Here is a 17,712-nt window from a genome sequence, read left to right as displayed (position 1 = left end):
TTCCTCTAAGTGTATTCTAAGTTGCATTTTTTTTTAAATACCACATGGTGGCGACATAAATCTCCTTTGTCTATGTAGACTGAATTAAAACAAGAAGAGAAGACACACATTGGAAAATATGCCTGATAGACACTACATCACCAAAAATATGTGTACACCCTTTCTAATTTCAGTCACACCCATTGCTAACAGGTGCATAAAATCAAGCATACAGCCATTCAATCTCCATTGACGAACATTGGCAGTAGAATGGGTCGTACTGAAGAGCATGGTGAAGTTTGGTGGAGGAGGAATAATGGTCTGGGGCTGTTCATGGTTTGGACTGGGCCCCTTAGTTCCAGTATAGGGAAATCGTAATGCTACAGCATACAATGACATTTCAGAGAATTATGCGCTTCCAACTTTATGCCAACAGTTTAAGGAAGGCCCTTAACTGTTTCAGCATGGCAATGCCCTCGCGCACAAATCAAGGTCCATAAAGAAATTCTTTGCTGAGTTTGGTGGGGAAGAACTTGACTGGCCTGCACAGAGGCCTGACCTCTACGCCATCAAACACCTTTGGGATGAATTGGAATGCAGACTGCGAGCCAGGCCTTACGCCCATCATCAGTGCCCAAACTCACTAATGCTCAGTGGCTGAATGAAAAAGAATCCCGCAGCCATGTTCCAAAATCTACTGGAAAACTTTCCCAGAAGAGTGAGGGCTGTTACAGCAGCAAAGGGGGTCCAACTCCATATTAATGCCTATAGTTCTGAAATGAGATGTTCAACAAGTAATATGTACTTATGTGCGATGTTGTGGTGTGATGTTCAGGCATCCACATACTTTTGGAAATGTAGTCTATGTATATATAAATCAGATTTTTGTGTATAATTTTATGATATAAGCACCTCCAATGACATCATTTGCCAGTTCAAACATAGTGAAGCTTTGTTTCTGATTTTGAGGAAGGAGAATGTGTTGTCATCTGCAATTATTCATGTTAAATTGATGTACTGTAAAACCTCTTAGACATTTTATATAGTTTATATGAAACACGGGTCTGTAAATGGGAAGTGCACAACACCTGGAGGCACATGTTGGAGGTATATATACTTAATATTTGTATTTTCTATATTTATGATTTATTTCACCTATAAAGTCAATATATAGCTTTTCTCTTTGTTCAGCGTTTTACTTTGATACGTCTCTAATATTTTTCGTTTTGGTAAATCACTGGCAAAGATTGCTGCTAAAATTTTTGGTGACACCTCTCTCTCTTATCACAGTTAAGAAAGTGCTTTCTAAGCTCTGGAATTTGCTTTGTGAATGCATAGTGATTCAGACCCTGATTCTGCCCAGGATATACCCTAGGTAGTCATTTTCCTCTAACAGATTCAATAATGAGTGTAAATTATCTTAGGTCTTAAGACACCAAGTTCCTCAATTTCACACCATAGTTTTTCAGATTAATATTATCACATGAACTTGATTTGTCAATTGAAGCTAAGCACATGGCAGATGTCATACATTTCAAATGTCACAGATAGGACCAACCACAATGGGAAATGACAACAAAGGAACACATGCCTTCTGTCCTCTCAAACTGAAAATGGCTAAACCAGCCAGCCTAGTGCACAAAAGCAGGTTCAACACTTACAGAAAATGCCTACTCATTTAAACATAACTTGCTATTGTTTTAGCACATTGGCATCTATATCCACTTTAAAATGTCATATTTATATTCTTGAAATGATGGCACTGTTCAAGTATATTCCACAGAACAGCTGTTATTGAAATTTCATTCAATATAATACTCCACTTTTGCCATAGTACACTAAGTCATCCTTAGGAGGAGACAAAGACCATTGAAAGTGTACTAATCTTTTTAATTACAGTATACTTACAGTGGCCTTTGTCTCCTCCAAAAGTTGACTCAGTGTACTATGCCATAAGTGTACTATTTATAGATATTTATGGCAGTCATTGAATATTCTTGTTCGTAGTACAACATGGTAGACATCTATACATTAGGACAACATGATGGTCATTACATATTTCTCTCTAACAGACTAAATGCAAAACAACTCAACAGTGAAATAGAATTTGTCCTGAAGTGATAAATAAATGTGTTGTTTCAGATACTTTAAAGACAATACGCTGTTTTACACAATACACTGATTCTTTAAGAAAATAATCAGTTTTATAAAATATGTATATTACATTTTCAGCTGGTACTATTTTTTATATTGTTGCTACCATGTCAAATTGTGCTTTATTTATTTATTTTGAAATATCCTTTTAAAACCGAAAATGAAAAAAACTTCAAGGCATATAGCATCTCTTGCAAATGATGATTCTATTTCTTTCCATTCAGAGAGTCACAGAATTGACTGGCTGACAAAACTTGAATTTACTTTACTTTAAAGTTAGCCCTCTCTTGTGTAGGTCTATGGGCCTGGATGCATTGTAGTGGTAATCAGCCCATCAAAGAATACAGTGTGGTTCCAGCCTTATGAAAAACCCCTCTGGATGGCCTTCTGATCAAGCGTCCTAGAGATGCTGACAAAGTGAAGAGGAAAAGAAATGGAACTTTCCAGGTTGGTAACTGCCTTACACACACATACACTAATGTACCCCCAGAGTTTGTATAGGAGTATAACTTGTATGGGAAAGGGCAGCAAATTTATGCTCCTTTCCATATTGAACTCATCACCATGATCATTTTGACGGATGAGGTTTATTTGAGTACGGCATACAGAACTTTCAGACATCAGATTCCCTAGAGGACTACCATGCTGTCCTTCAGGCTGAAGGCACCTTCACACTACCCAGACAATCAGGGAGCAGGTACAGCACAGGATGCTGACCTGTAGCACCCTCCACTGGCAGAAGTAGGCAAATACACAATTCTGCATCAATGGAGTGTGGAGTGGAGGTTTACTTCAAACAGCTGTTGCAATGCCTCAAATGCACTAGGCAACCAGGCCAGTAGACCCAGCCTTCAGAGGGGGCACTACTGACCCTCTAGAGAAGTGAGATGAAGATTTTTGGGCCATAAAACTAAAGTTATCTTGTTCCCTTGTTTTAAAATAAACTTCTGGGGAATAGTCCAAAAGTAGACCTTAGCTCTCTCATTGGGTTGTATGAGCATGCATTTTATATGCCAGGTTCCATTCCATGTTTTCTTCTGAAAACCAATAGTAACATTTTAAAATCTGTTCTAAGGCAGTGTATGGAAGTGATTGCTGTCATTATATACATATATAACATATTATGTTTAGTGGTTACAGTTATTGTCAACTAAAACAATGGTAAAACTGAATGTAATAAATTCACATTTTTTAAAATTAATTTTACAGCCAGGGGTGTAGCACAAAATTCTCTTCCCTGTGCAACTGCAGTATCTGTGGGCCCCCTCCCCAAAGCTAGTTTTTGGATCAACCTGCCCACCTCAGTCAGGACAGCACAGTCCCTCCTTACCTTCAAGCCTAACCTGAAAACCGATCTCTTCAGGAAATACCTCTACGCCCTCACACAATACCATTCCCCTCTTCCACATCTTCTCCGATCTATCATATCTCTTCCCCCAACTCCCACCCAAAAAATGCCTAAAATGTAAATATAAATACTTGCCCATCAGCCCATGCATATTTCCCATGATCCTCTTCATTATCTCAGAATCTGGTAATGGCCCAATAGCAACCTCTTTTGAAATGGGAACCATGGATTACTGAGTTTACATGAACACCATATTCCCTATTGTCATTGGTCACCCCAGAATGGATTTTCCTGTCTGTGGATTCTTAAGAATAAAGAGAGGAAATGTAGAAATTATCCTACATTCATTTAAAATAGTATTTCACGTGATATTTGTTCACATCTTAAAATTCAAATCATATTCTATGAGGCACTTCATGACAGAAAAAGTGCATTGTGCTTAAATGGCCATACAACATCAGCAGAATGTGTGTCCCCAGATAAGAACTACAGGCATACAAATGTAACAAATCTTTCACCCTGTATTACATATATTAAAGCATAAACAAAGAGATAAATACAAAAATTGGCAACACAGGAACCCATCTGACACTGCACAGCCTAATCGCATTGCATCTGGGAGTGGGCAACTGTCCAAAGCAGGCATCAGGGCAATGTGCGGGTCTGAGCCCATCCTGTTGTGTCTACTGCCCTCTCTCTGGGGCAACCATCTGGAATGGCATTTTAAAATATCCCTAAAAGTGGCATCCATATTAGCAAAGCAAACTTGCAGAAGGGCAAGATGCATGCCCCTGGCTAGCAGTCCTGTCTAGCAGACTTCCCAGCCAGGCATCCGGTGCTTAGACTGGGCTGCTGTCTGCATGGCATGCATTTGGTAGTCTCAAATGCCAAAGGCATTAACAGCCTTTAACCTATGGGGAAGGACATATCTGACTACATTAGCAATATGGCCAGGGGATTTCTCACAAGGGCAAATTTAGTATTTTCTTACTTCTGAGCAAACGTAATGAATTAGTGAACACGGCCTACTAATCTAGGAGAATATACCTCCCTGGGTACATTTCCATTAGATGAAGGCATTTAGCAGATGCTCTCACCCACAGCAATGTACAAAACAGCATTATTAAATGTTCAGACAGTCAATGCCAGGTCAGTGGTGTCAAAACCAATAGTGCTAATCAGTACATAATTCAACAAAATAACATTTAAGTGCCTTAGAAAGTGACAGTGGGCAGTAGTTGACTGTAAAATGGTGTATGTATTTGGGTTTGTTGCTTTACGTCTGTGTATATTAACCCCCAGAGTCTTGCCCTTCCTGCACTTAAAACTTAAAACTGGGACAATCCAATGAAAAGACAAGAAACAATAACAATATCACACTGTAGCTCACACAGGTCCCATCACCATTAAGCACTCAAGATTTGACACCGATGAAAAGCAAAATTCAGTGAAATCTCTTTCGAATCTCATGATTCCTAAAAAGTGTACTGTTGTCATTAAATATTTGTTTTCTTAACCTACAAAACATTGAGAGATCCTGTGCATTACTGATAAAACATTTGGCTTTTATAATATAGGTAGGCTATGCAGCAGATGACCACACATTTTAGGAACATTTGAATTGGGTGAACAAAAATGTTTATAAAAGGATGTGTCGCACATCTTGTACTTATTCTAGGCCTGATAATTGTGTAGCATGTTACTGACAAATAGCCAGCTGCGACAGATAGTACACATAACCAGAACTACCTTCTGCTAGTATCTTCCTCTCTTTATACAAACCATTAGCTGAACTAAGAACTAAAGTATTGTAACTATTCAGACATGATAAAAGCTACAGTGATTTCCATCAAGAAACGCAACTGTTTAAACGCTGATTTAAGTCCACTTCAATGAGAAATATTCAGTATTTAATTGTCACGTGACGGGTCAAAGGTTGCGACTGCGTCGTACTTAGATTTTTTTGTAAAATACCGTAGTCTTTATATTAAATGAAATTACTAAAGATATTCACACAAAGTATGAATAGCATGATAACTCTCAAAATATAAAGCTCTCATCGATCTTATACATCAGAGACCCTATGAAATAAAACATTAATTCGCTACGCAGTTTCAGACAAATACAGTAAGAAGGCGCCACCTAACTGGGTCTCTCTCGTCGTCATTATGCATATTGCGCGGCACAAGGATTGGCCGCTAAATATCCCGATACATTTTGTTTTCTCGATGATGACAACTGTATCGGCCGGAAGATTTCAGAAGTTGGTTTCATATCTGCCACAAAACACACTCGGTAATTTTAGTATTTTGTTTGTTTTATAGAATACGAGTTTTGTTTACTTCTTGCTTGTTCGAGCCACGCGGTATTTTCTTTGCAGTTCCTGATTAGTGTACCGCCCTGGGACTGTCACCACCCCCGCCACGCCCCTCAATTTGCCGGCAAAAAAGATACCAGATATTTATTATGAATCTTCCTCGTTGTTTTAAATTAAGTAGTATATGACAGTGACATTTGCTTTTGTATTGCGTTATCGATAATATATTATTGTTTTGGAGCCGATAGGCCAGTGTAAAGAGATGTTAAATTCGGACTTGCCGCCAGGTTTTTTAAATGACCCGCTTTGACTGCCCCTTTTTCTATGCGCACAGATAGACGACTACAGCAGTTTATAAGCTGAGGCGCAAATCTTATCGCGCCAGCTCAGAACAAGCGAGCGTCAGTCAGGCAACACGTCCAATCGTTGTGGTACCGACAAAGGCCCACTCCACTGAAAATGTTCACATAGTGATCGGTTTTTCTTTGGACTGAAACAGAGGCTGCATGCATCTCATCCAAGGAGCATCTTTTAAGGTAAGATGTGAATCATGGATAGCTAGCTAGCTAACTTGGAACGTTGCTAGCAAGTCGACTACTTTATAGGGTTAAATTTCAGATTTTTTCTTATTTATTGCAACAATTAGTTATGAGTATGTATTCTGATTATAAGGGCTTAATATTTCTTGCTGATTGACACTCTTTATTGTACATTACGAAGAAAGCACGTTTACTACACAGGAAGGCTTTCACAAAGCCCAAGCCCAGAGGCAGACGCCAAGCTTTCGGCGCGGGGAAATGGAAGTGGGACATGGTGTTTAAGTAGAATAAAAACAGTAAATAATGATAAAGTTATGTAGAAGTTAGACGAATGACAAGTTCGAAATCCATATTTTTACATTTGGGAGATCGGATGGTTTGTGACAAACGGTAATTTTGTTTAAATTGTTGAATTGTCGGTACCTTGACGCAAGCAGCAGGAAAATGGCCGAGCTAGCTACTGTAGCTAGTTAGTTTGCTAACTAACTGTTAGCTATGTGGGGGTTGGGGAATGTGAGTTATTAACATTTTTTGTTTTTTTCCTACTCTCAAAATGGTGTGCCTTTTTCTTTTAGTGAACCGTACCTTCAGAGGATACTTGCCAAGATATAATGCCTAGAAAAAGGTTGGTTTCATTTTGTTTTCCCGTGATGTTTGAGTATCATTGTAAACTATGTTTGCGCAAAAAGTTGCAGTTATCTGACCAAATTTGTAGCTTAGCCAAATAGCTAGAAAGTATGCAGACGAATTCCTCAACAATAATGTGATCGATACATAACTTTTCCTTTCAGTGTAAAGGCTGAATTGAAGACGACCCCAATCAATGAAGCATCCAAAGAGTGTACAGCCCGTTCTCGAAAAAGAAAGGCAGATGTTGACGTTGTAAGTTGGTGTACCCAGGAGTCTCAGCGATGGTCCTTTGCTTCAGAAGTGAAATGGCTTAAAATTGAAATCTCTTGTTTTTTATCCACAGTATTTGCAAGATCCTGATGAGGTAGTTACTGAAATGACAAAAAAGAAGCAGTGTCGTACTCAGGTAGGTAATGCCATCTAGCAAATTCATATGGTGTGTTCACAGATTAACTTACTGATTTAGATTTGAATGATTTATTGAGCATAAAGGTTTCAAAGCCAAATTCATTGGTCATGGATGTATGACACCCCCCCCACACACACACATACACACACACCATTTGTTTTCACATTTTGCCGTCTAGCTTCAAACACCAACTCCAATAATGTTCATTTGCAAAACCCCTCCCTGCTCCCTTTAGTTATATTGGTACATAGTCAGTGTGAATAAATGCATTCAGAGGCAGGATGTCATGTAATTGTCGTACATCTCAGCAGTAGCTTTGTGTCAACCACAAAATATTTCTGTGGTGGAATGCTTTGGCGTGCAGCTGGCTATGTGCATTTTCCTCCAAGCTTGTCTTGACAATTGTACAACACTTTGTGTCACCTTTTCCTTCCCTCTCAGAGGATTGTTTAGTTCTCTAACTCATTTTGTCACAGGTGTCAGCATGTGTTTGTCTTGTCAGTGCTCTGATCCTCTCCCTTGGTCTGTTTTCCATTGTGCGAAGGCCTGCTGGAGTCAAGCCACAGGTTGCACAAGTCCGTGCAGGCGAACCCCCACGCCTGACGATGAAGTTGAGGAACCAGGCCTAGTCCTCTCACAGTATGCCTTCAGAAACCTCTGCGGCACCCCTGCTAGGTCTTCCCCTCTGCCTGTCCTCTGGTGAGTGATTTAGTGGGGATCAAATTTGTCTTCAAATATGAAAACCATTTCTTGGATGGGTTTAAATGAATGCCGTGCACAACAGAATGGTGTGTGTGTGGCTGGGTTCTTACCTATGACAGGACTGGGTGTTGTACCAAAATGTAATCTGTCATAATGTATACTGCCATTCCCTTTGTTAGCTGACTGATTGGTCTTATTTTTGTCTTTTGGGCTATAGCTGGGCAAATAAAGAGGATGTGTGGAATAACCTGCTCAAGAAAGACAAGGCATACTCAAGAGACATGCATTTCATGGAGAGACACCCACAGCTGCAGCCAAAAATGAGAGTTATACTCCTGGATTGGCTAATAGAGGTTGGTGTTTTATGAATAGTTCACCCGATGGCATACTTAGTTGCTATGAATGATCAGGGCTGTCTTAATTGGCTTGAACATGCCCATACTGGTGGGGACACTGCAGAACCAGCAAAAAAACAAAAAAAAATTGTAAAGCCAATTAAACCAGCCCTGATAATATTCCTTATGTTTGTATGTATGTGTATGTATCCACGCACACAAGCGAGTGACAAATTAACGGGAAAAACCTGACCAAAACTAATGCAGATGCTTCCCTACAGGCGTGCTGTATGATACAATTAAGCAATTATTTATTGTCCTGTCATGCTCTGTGGCATCTATAAAAATTCTGAGCAAGCCCAGTTGACCTTGATTTTGGATCAAGATGTCATCCGTTTTATTTGTCACCCGTCTGGATATACATGTATGTATATACAGTGTACACTTTATGACCAAAAGTCTCTGGACACCCCTTGGTCTGGGGCTCTTTTTCATGGTTTGGGTTAGACCCCTTAGTTCCAGTGAAGGCATATCTTAATGCTATGACATTCTAGACAATTCTGTGCTTCCAAATTTGTGGCAACAGTTTAGGGAAGGCCCATTCCTGTTTAGCATGACAATGCCCCCACGCACACGGCAAGATCTATATAGAAATGATTTTGTCTAGATTGCTGTGGAAGAACTTTCCTGGGTTGCACAGAGCCCTGACCATAACCCAATCCTACACCTTTGGGATCAGTTGGAAAGCCAACTGTGAGCCAGGCCTCATGGCCCAACATCAGTGCTTAATCTCACTAATGCTCTTGTGGCTGAATGGAAGAGAATCCTGACAGCCATGTTCCAAAATCTACTTGAAAGCTTTCCTAAAAGAGTGGATGCTATTCTAGCAGGAAAGGGTTGACCAGCTCTATATTAATGGCTATAATTTTGGATGAAATGTTGGATGTCAGGTGTCCACATACTTTTGGACATGTAGTGGGTATTTATTACATATACACACTACATTTTCACACGTAGTGTGGTTGTATATATTATTACATTGTGTGTGTCTGTATGCCCTGCGCCAGAGTGGCGACTTGTCCAGGGTGTATACCTGCCTCTCGCCCAATGCAGGCTATAGCACCCCCCCATGACCCTGACCAGGATAAGCGGGTATAGATAATGGATTGATGGATGTATTGATCGGTGCCAACTAAGACCTCTCACATCCTTTTTCTCTACAGGTTTGTGAGGTCTACAAACTGCACAGAGAGACGTTTTACTTGGCCCAGGACTTATTTGACCGGTACATGGCAACCCAGACGAATGTGCTCAAAACGCGACTGCAGCTCATTGGCATCTCCGCTTTATTCATCGCTGCCAAATTGGAGGTAGGGAAAGGCCACTGACATATCCGCTCCCATTTTGTTGCTTGTTATTGATGCACACCTCAACGTATCGAGGTGGCATGCTGGATTATGTTTTCTGGTCTCTTGATTTTCAGGAAATCTATCCTCCGAAGGTGCACCAGTTTGCCTACGTTTCAGACGGAGCCTGCACAGAAGACGAGATCCTTAGCATGGAGTTGATTATCATGAAGGTATGCTTCCACAGCGACCTATCTTGGAAAAACTTTTCCAAAAAACATCTTGTTCCACCCATTAATTTTCTCAGTTTTCCTAAAAAAAAAAAAAGTCTGATTCCGTAAACTATTTGGCCACATTCTTATGTTTTGGTTGTGCTTGTTGCCGTCTCTCGCAGGAGCTAAAGTGGAGTCTTAGCCCCTTGACATCCATATCCTGGCTAAACATTTATATGCAAGTGGCATACCTGAAGGACTCCGGAGAGGTGCTGATTCCTCAGTATCCGCAGGCTACATTTGTGCAGATAGCGGAGGTGAGGTTTGAGGAGTTTCTCCACACAGTGTTGATTTTACATTTTTTTTCTCCCCTTGCAAAATCAGCAGCAGACATCACTGTCGGGATAAGTCAAATATGCTTTATTCCCTCGACTCTGGAAGACCAGAAGTGCAAAATTTAAGAGTTTTGTCCTCATGAGCTTGAACCTTTTCTTTACAAACAGTCTTTGCATTCCCAAACTGAGTTGGTTGCAGTGGTAATGCGCATGCTGCTCTTGAGTTCTAATGGCCTGTATTCCCCTATACCAGCTCCTGGATGTGTGCGTGCTGGACGTGAAGTGTCTGGAGTTCTCCTACAGCATGCTGGCAGCCTCTGCCTTGTTCCACTTCTCCTCTGTGGAGCTGGTGGAGAAGGTCTCAGGTAGAGTACAAATTTTTGCTCTCATTCAGGCTGCAGATGATATGGTTTTATCAGAATGTGTGCTCTAAAGAGTCACTAGAGCACTAATGAAAGATAACTATGCTGACTGTGAACCCAAGTACAAATTCTAACAAGCCTTAAGATGAGAAATGTAAAATTATAATGAAAAATATAGATTTATATATATAAGTTATGCCATTTTCAGGTCATATATATATATATATATGACCTGAAAATGGCATAACTTCAGTTATTACCAAAGGTGGGAGTGCTTTCAGGTGAAGAAAGGAGGGGAACCAAGGTGCGGTCTGATATGTTGGGTTTTCGGTGTTGGAAGCAGTACAGGCAGACGGTGATGAGACTAAGGACCCCCGTTCCCTCCGCAGGTTTCCAGTGGTCAGACATGGAGCGCTGCGTTAAGTGGATGGTGCCATTCGCAATGTCCATTCGGGAAGTGGGCAGCTCAGGGCTCAAGACCTTCAAGGGAATTTCTGTGGACGACCTGCACAACATCCAGACCCACGCTCCCTACCTGGACTGGCTGGTAAGCATCCACTTTGGAATATTTATGTGCTCTGTGCCCTTATTGAGTGCACATTGCTCTCCATTGAGGTTGCATTCGAAAAGCCACATGTCTTTTCTATAGTGAGAGAAACCATAGTATGTTGTTTATTCCATGTAGGGTACTCAAATATTTCATAAGCAGTTGTGTATTATGAGGGGATTCCCGGCTATACGTAACTTGTCATGGAATTAAGTTCCTGTCGTGAAGGTGCAATTGTGTCCTTGAGCAAGGTGCCTCAGTTGATGAAAACAAAGTAAATAAACCACTTCTTCAAATTACATTTATTCTGCATGTTCTTTACTTAAATTAAGTGATGTTTGCAAGCATGCTGCTTTCCTCGGTCTACCATTCTGATACGCTGCTGTTTATGGGTTTCCAGGAGAAGGCGTACTCCTACCAGTTGGTAGACGTGGAGAGGAGTCAGAGGTCCCCCGTGCCTTCATGCGTACTCACCCCCCCTCCGAGCAGCGAAAAGCCTGAGCTTCCCTCGTCTTGAGGACCCATCTGCAGAAGCTGGGCCAATCAGGTGTCTGGCAGGAGGGCGAATTACAGCATTGCACACAAACTGTCTTCAGATGCTACAGGGGGGCACAAGGCTTTGTGGTCTGTCGTGATTTATCCAGTGGTTGTGTGTAGTCCATCAGCTATTTTAAAATGTTTTATTTTTTTAATTCCTTTTTTTAAATGGTCCACCAAGTTTTGGACCACCTGCCAAATATCCAGAGTTGTCATCGGAACTCTGAATGCTGCTAAAATTGGTGGGACTTTGAGGAATGGATCCTGAACACGTGTTTGCCGGACCCACACTGCCTTTGGGAATTAGAGAAATACTATCTGTTCGGTCTGGACATTAGGCCCGCTGGTCTTTGCACCAGAGGAACAGCCAGCTTCAGAAGCGGACATATAAGATTTTATGTTGGACCTCTTTACCGGTCCACACAGAGTATAGGTTTACCAAATTGAAATTTGTATTTTTTATCGTTATTTTTTATTTTGTATTTTTTTCTGTATATTTTCAATGAAATGCTGCTACTTTTCTGTACCATTTGAAAATAAATTCACTGTCTCAGACAGCTTATCTTTTACATGTTGAGTGTGACCATCATTCTGAGAATTTTACTTTGTCTGCGTAGTGAAGTAATGGAGGAAAGGTGAGGTCACAATGCAAGCCTGTATTAATACAAGTGTTTTTGTTTACAAGTTTAATTTTTGTTGATACAAGCCAGAGCTCAGCTGGAGCTGCTCTTGCATGTTCCCACCATATAGAAAAAATTGGGATTTTTATACATTTATTTTTAAGGAAAGTAACCATTAACTATGAAAAGCTACATTGTTTGGAAAGTTGGTCACATCTGACTGTCCTGCCCAGAGGACTAGATTCCATGTCAGACTATATTCACATTTGGTCTGATCTGCCCCTGCTCATCTAGGTTCATCCAATTTTCAAATGCTAATCCTTGAGCCATTTTTGACCAATGAGCGTTTCCCATGAGATAACTGCATAATCAGGACTTGGAGGGGGGAGGGGCATAAATCTCTTGTGTGGTATCTGAAATGTGTTGATACAAATTGTACTGAATTGTGCTTTTGATGGATGTGCTGTTTGCACGATTTTTACACATTATACATTATTGTCTCAATTTGCCAGTGTGCTTTCCCATCATTGGAGTTACTCCACAGTGACCAGAAAAAGTACTGCTTGCCAAAGGTGATCAGATCAGTGATGTGACACAAAATGGAGCATTGGTCTGCCTGCCTATAATGGCTGTCCCTGCCACGAACACAGACAGTGCCCTCTGCTTGCAGTAAGCATGTTGAGATGATGGAAGATAGTGCTCCACTAGATGTCAGTAATGCTGTGGCTCTTGAGTTGATCACATGGCATCGCAGGGAACTCTTGATTTCCTTAACAGATGTTAGAGTTACTTATTACATTTAACATTGACGTTTTGCATTCTGGAAAAGGTCTTGGATTTGTCGATTTTGTGATTGCTGTTATTTTAGCTTGCCTCAAGCTCTTCATAAATGCCTGCTCTGGGTCTTATTTCATTTCAAATGATTTGTTGAATAATGTACTGGTATTGAGTAAATGTATTTTTCATGAGGTAAAATCAACTAATTTATAGGATTGAATTCTATTAGATCTTATGAGGAAAGAAAACTGCTAGGAATGATTTTGTTGTGCACTTCTTTTTTTCCTTAATGTTTTCCACTTGGAAGACAAATCTGGGTGGAAGGATGTAGAATTCATGTCTCTTTTTAAAGTTCAGTTACTCCCTTGTCTTGGGGATTTTAAGTGCATCAAACTGCCTGGTCCAAAACGGCGGGACCCAGACGCATTGTTTTTGGTTGATGATTGCCCTTCCCCTCGTTTGCATGAATGGGGCGCGCTTGAATGAGAGCTTCTGCCTCTGTGTCTTTTATCTCCTGTCCTGCAAAGCGTGGCCTGCCCTGTCCCTTTAAAAGGTCCCCTCTGCTGTAGGGGAGGGGGAACGTCCCCCACCAGCCTGGCCTAGGGGGCAGGGGGGCCCCCGGGCGGGCAGGCAGGCAGGCAGACGGGCAGGCGGCAGTAGCATGACAGCTGTTGGGAGCTCAATGGCCCCTTTGTTCTCCCTGTACAGACGCTTGTGACAGCAGCAGGTGCCCGTTGGATGAGGCACCAGCCGCCACCAGCAGTCACACCTGGTCAGAGAGAGCATCAGACAACCGTTGCTTAAATCACCTGAACGGCCAGGCAATAGACTAGTAAGTTGCAAGGCAAGAAAATCCTCATAAATATTGAGCATCAAGAGTACTCTGCATTCATTTTCATATTTTGAAATATGGTACTGGTATCAAACTTCTGTAAATTTTAGTCAGGTTAAACTTGTAAAAAATGCATTATGTGTGTTTGTCAGAGAGAGTGAGAGCGAATGTGTCTGCGCATACTAATTTGTGCTCCCTGGAAAAAAAAATTCAATAGATTGTTATTCAGGCCTTTACTTGGCTTTCTTCATCAAAGACTTCCTACTGGACAGTGGTAAAAGGGTGCTAATGGATCAACGGCCCTTCATTTTATAATAATACCGCATAATGGCATCACACAAACACCTAAAAATATAAATGACAGAATATTCTCTGAGGATGAAAATAAACCACCGTATTTCCCATCTTGATGTGGAACACTTATGTGTGTTGAATATGTGTGTACAGTGTTACACGGCAGCTATTCCTTCTCAATCAATGCTTAAAAAGTATATGCTTCATTTGCGTAGTTAGAAATTCTAAATTCATAGGATGGTTATGTTCTGTCACTGTGTACTGAAATAGCTCTTGTAACTGCATATTAGAATTACCTCCTGCTGGGACCCTCCTCTTAGTGTGACTGCCCATATGTCCAACTGAGTCTGTGATAATGAGTCTAGGACAGTGACTGAGGACTCGTGATTAAGTGCTGCAGTAGTGAAATGCCAAAATCCTATTCTCCCTTTCCAAATCTGAGTTTATTGACACCTGCTCCTTTCTCATCAACATGAAATATCTTCAAATTCAATTCATGATAATATTAAGAATCAGCCAAATCAGATAGCTCTTTGTTCAAATCAAAGATGCATGTAGGTAAAAAGAAATAAGGTGCAAGTGCACCACTTCCTCCTAAGAAAACACTTACTAGTAACAGCATGATTTTTGAGTCTCCAATTGGCCTACTGCATGTCTTTGGACCATGGGCGGAATTCCAGAAACAGGGACAAGATGCAAACTCCATGCAGAAATGCTCTCAGTTGGGATTCAAAGTAGTACCTACTTGCTGTGTGGGAATAGCTCTATTTACAGCAACGTCTTGCTGTCCAAGATACAATCAAAATAGGATGAAAATAAGAATATAATATGAAACAATAGTGTACTTCTGTATTTCCGTTTAGCATGTGAATTATTATTATCATTATGAATGATAATAATCATAATAATAATATTCATTATATTAACAATAATAGTAATATCAAGAATAAGAAGAAGAAGATGGCCGCCCTATTTTCCAGTATATATCAACAGAGTGAAATTGAATAGACAGGAAAAACTGTGAAAGGACTTCCTCTTATGAGCAAGGAGTACTTTTTAATATAGCAGTCGATAGAGGGCTCCCTTTCTGGCTGTCATTGAGGTTGTTGTCAGATGCCCCAAGTCACCCTGACCACGTGGCTACAAGACAACGTGACTGTGTTTACACACGTGACTGCTAGGGACACTCCTTCTAACCCTTTCCACGCCTTCTGAGGAAGTAGAAGGCGTGCTCATCAAATGAGACGCGCCCAATGAACTGTGTACGCGCCTGTTTCTTGACTGTCCCGGAATCACAGAAGTTATGGTGTTTATGTAACTTACTACTGACGTGATTCGTGAGTTTCGCGGTTGAGTAATATAATAGGTTTATCGACGCGCTTAAAATAGGTTACGCCTTTCACAAAACTTGTAAGAGGCGACAGTGAAAGGGCTCGCGTAGGACACGGGCTTCCAATGTGAAAATATGAAATCCATGCAAAAACTCTGATAAAGTTAAAACAGTTAATTGAATAGGCCTACATTACTGTTTTATACAATGTTGGTAACCGATTAGTTCGTTGTTACCAGCATAATGGAGATGTTTTAATTGCACTACGTGATATCATACGGATATGTTTAGAGCAGGCATCAAGCTTTGAAATATACAGGAGCGTCAGTAACTGAGTATAAACTGTCAGTCGGTATTAATCTGTCTAGCAGAAATGAAGATTTGCTGATTTTAGCGGGACATGCACTGAAGAGCAGTTTAATAAATTTCCATCATTTAGCCAACATTAGTGTCTTGTGTATTTGTATTTTAAATGTAGCTATCAAAAAGTAGCCTTTCAGAAATAAACATGCACAACTGTAGCAACAGTAACAATTGCTTGAAGTTTTCAAACAAGTATTTGGCCTGCTTTGTAAGACTGGGGGGGGGGGGGGGGGGGGGGGGATGTAACTCTTATACCCCCCCAACAATGTATAAAAGTAGGCTACCCTTAAATAAAAGTCAAGGATGTGCTTTTTAACCACATGTGAAATCCACAGCCAAATCCAGAAAAAATGTATTTTTCCCAAAAATTATGGAGGGAACTGTATATTTACATAGCTGCTCTTCCAAATAGCTAATCATGTCGTAACTGCAACTCAATATATAAAACATGCGGTCGTGGGGAAGAGATTTAGAATGGGTGATCTAAGCCTGATCTAAGCCACTTCGACCACGATATGATTATTGGTGTCAGACATGGTGGTTCCAGCATCTCAGAAACGGCTGCCCTCTGGGCTTTTCATGCACTCAGAGAATTTTACAGAGAATGGTGTGATAAACACAAAACATCCAGTGAGTAACAGTGCTGTGGGTGAATACGCCTTGTTAATGAAAGGTCAGAGGAGAATGGGTAGACTCGTTCAAGCTAACAGAAAGGCCACAGATGCCCAAATAACGGCTGTTCACAACAGTGGTCTGCAGAAGGGCATCTCTAAACACACAACAAATGGAATCTTGATGTGGATGGGCTACAGCAGCAGACCATGCTGGGTTTCACTCCTGTCAAGAACAGGAAGATGTGGCTACAGGGGGCCCATGATCGAACCTGGGTGATTTAATGTTGGAGAAAAGTCACCTGGTCTGACGAGTCTTGATTTCTGTTACAACGTGCAGATGTTAGGGTCAGAATTTGGCGTAAACAGCGCAAATCCATCCTGCTTTGTGTTGACTGAGCAAGCTGGTCGTGGTGGTGTAATGGTGAGGGGGATGTATTCTTGGCACACATTAGGCCCCTTAATACCAACTAAGCATCATTTGCATGCAACAGCAAACCTAAGCATTGTTGCTGACCATGTGCACCCCTTTATGGCCACAGCCTTTTAAAGTGGATACTTACAGCAGGATAATGTTCCGTGTCTCAAAGCATACGTCATCCCGAGCTGGTTCCACAATGATGACAGTGACTTAACTTTACTCCAGTGGCCTGCACAGTACCCCCAGATCTCAATCCAATGGAGCACCTTTGGGAAGAGGTGGAACAGGAGGTTTGTAGCATGAATGTGTGGCTGAAAGATCTTCAAGAACTGCTCCGTGAATATTAAAAACTGCCACTGTATAACTTAAATGTCAAGTGTTTCCAGTGAAACATATGTCAATACCATTAGTATTTGTTAGTATTTCTTTTTTACTGTAATTTAAAAAATAAATAAATAAATGTTTTAAATACTTTTTACATGTTTTACATACTAAATTGAATACATTAGCCTATGCAACAATTCCTGTCAAGGTAGCCTACGTTCTAACGCACTGACAGTATTAGTGCTAGGCCTAATATGTGCATTGCATGCAAAATAAATTAGGCAATAAGTAGATGCATTTTTAATAATAAGATATAAATAGATAATAAAATAGAATAAGATAATAATAAGATAGAATAACTACAATTCAGGTCATTCACTTTAGTCTG

General features: G+C 40.7%; 1 protein-coding gene across 1 annotated transcript; it reads left to right on the top strand.

The window, feature by feature from the left end:
* Window positions 1-6,134: 6,134 nt before the first annotated feature.
* Window positions 6,135-11,908, top strand: ccne1 (cyclin E1). Its single transcript, XM_035395136.1, has 12 exons — window positions 6,135-6,334; window positions 6,913-6,962; window positions 7,129-7,219; window positions 7,311-7,373; window positions 7,921-8,075; window positions 8,296-8,431; window positions 9,637-9,783; window positions 9,897-9,992; window positions 10,154-10,288; window positions 10,560-10,671; window positions 11,058-11,215; window positions 11,616-11,908. Exons 2-12 carry the CDS (start codon window positions 6,949-6,951, stop codon window positions 11,730-11,732), a joined length of 1,224 nt encoding a protein of 407 aa, XP_035251027.1. The 5' UTR covers window positions 6,135-6,334; window positions 6,913-6,948; the 3' UTR covers window positions 11,733-11,908.
* The last annotated feature ends 5,804 nt before the right edge of the window (window positions 11,909-17,712 follow it).

The sequence above is a fragment of the Anguilla anguilla genome, chromosome 16 (genome assembly GCF_013347855.1).
Source record: "Anguilla anguilla isolate fAngAng1 chromosome 16, fAngAng1.pri, whole genome shotgun sequence".
In the NCBI taxonomy this organism is placed as follows: Eukaryota; Metazoa; Chordata; class Actinopteri; order Anguilliformes; family Anguillidae; genus Anguilla; species Anguilla anguilla.
This window is presented reverse-complemented; position numbering and strand designations above follow the sequence as displayed.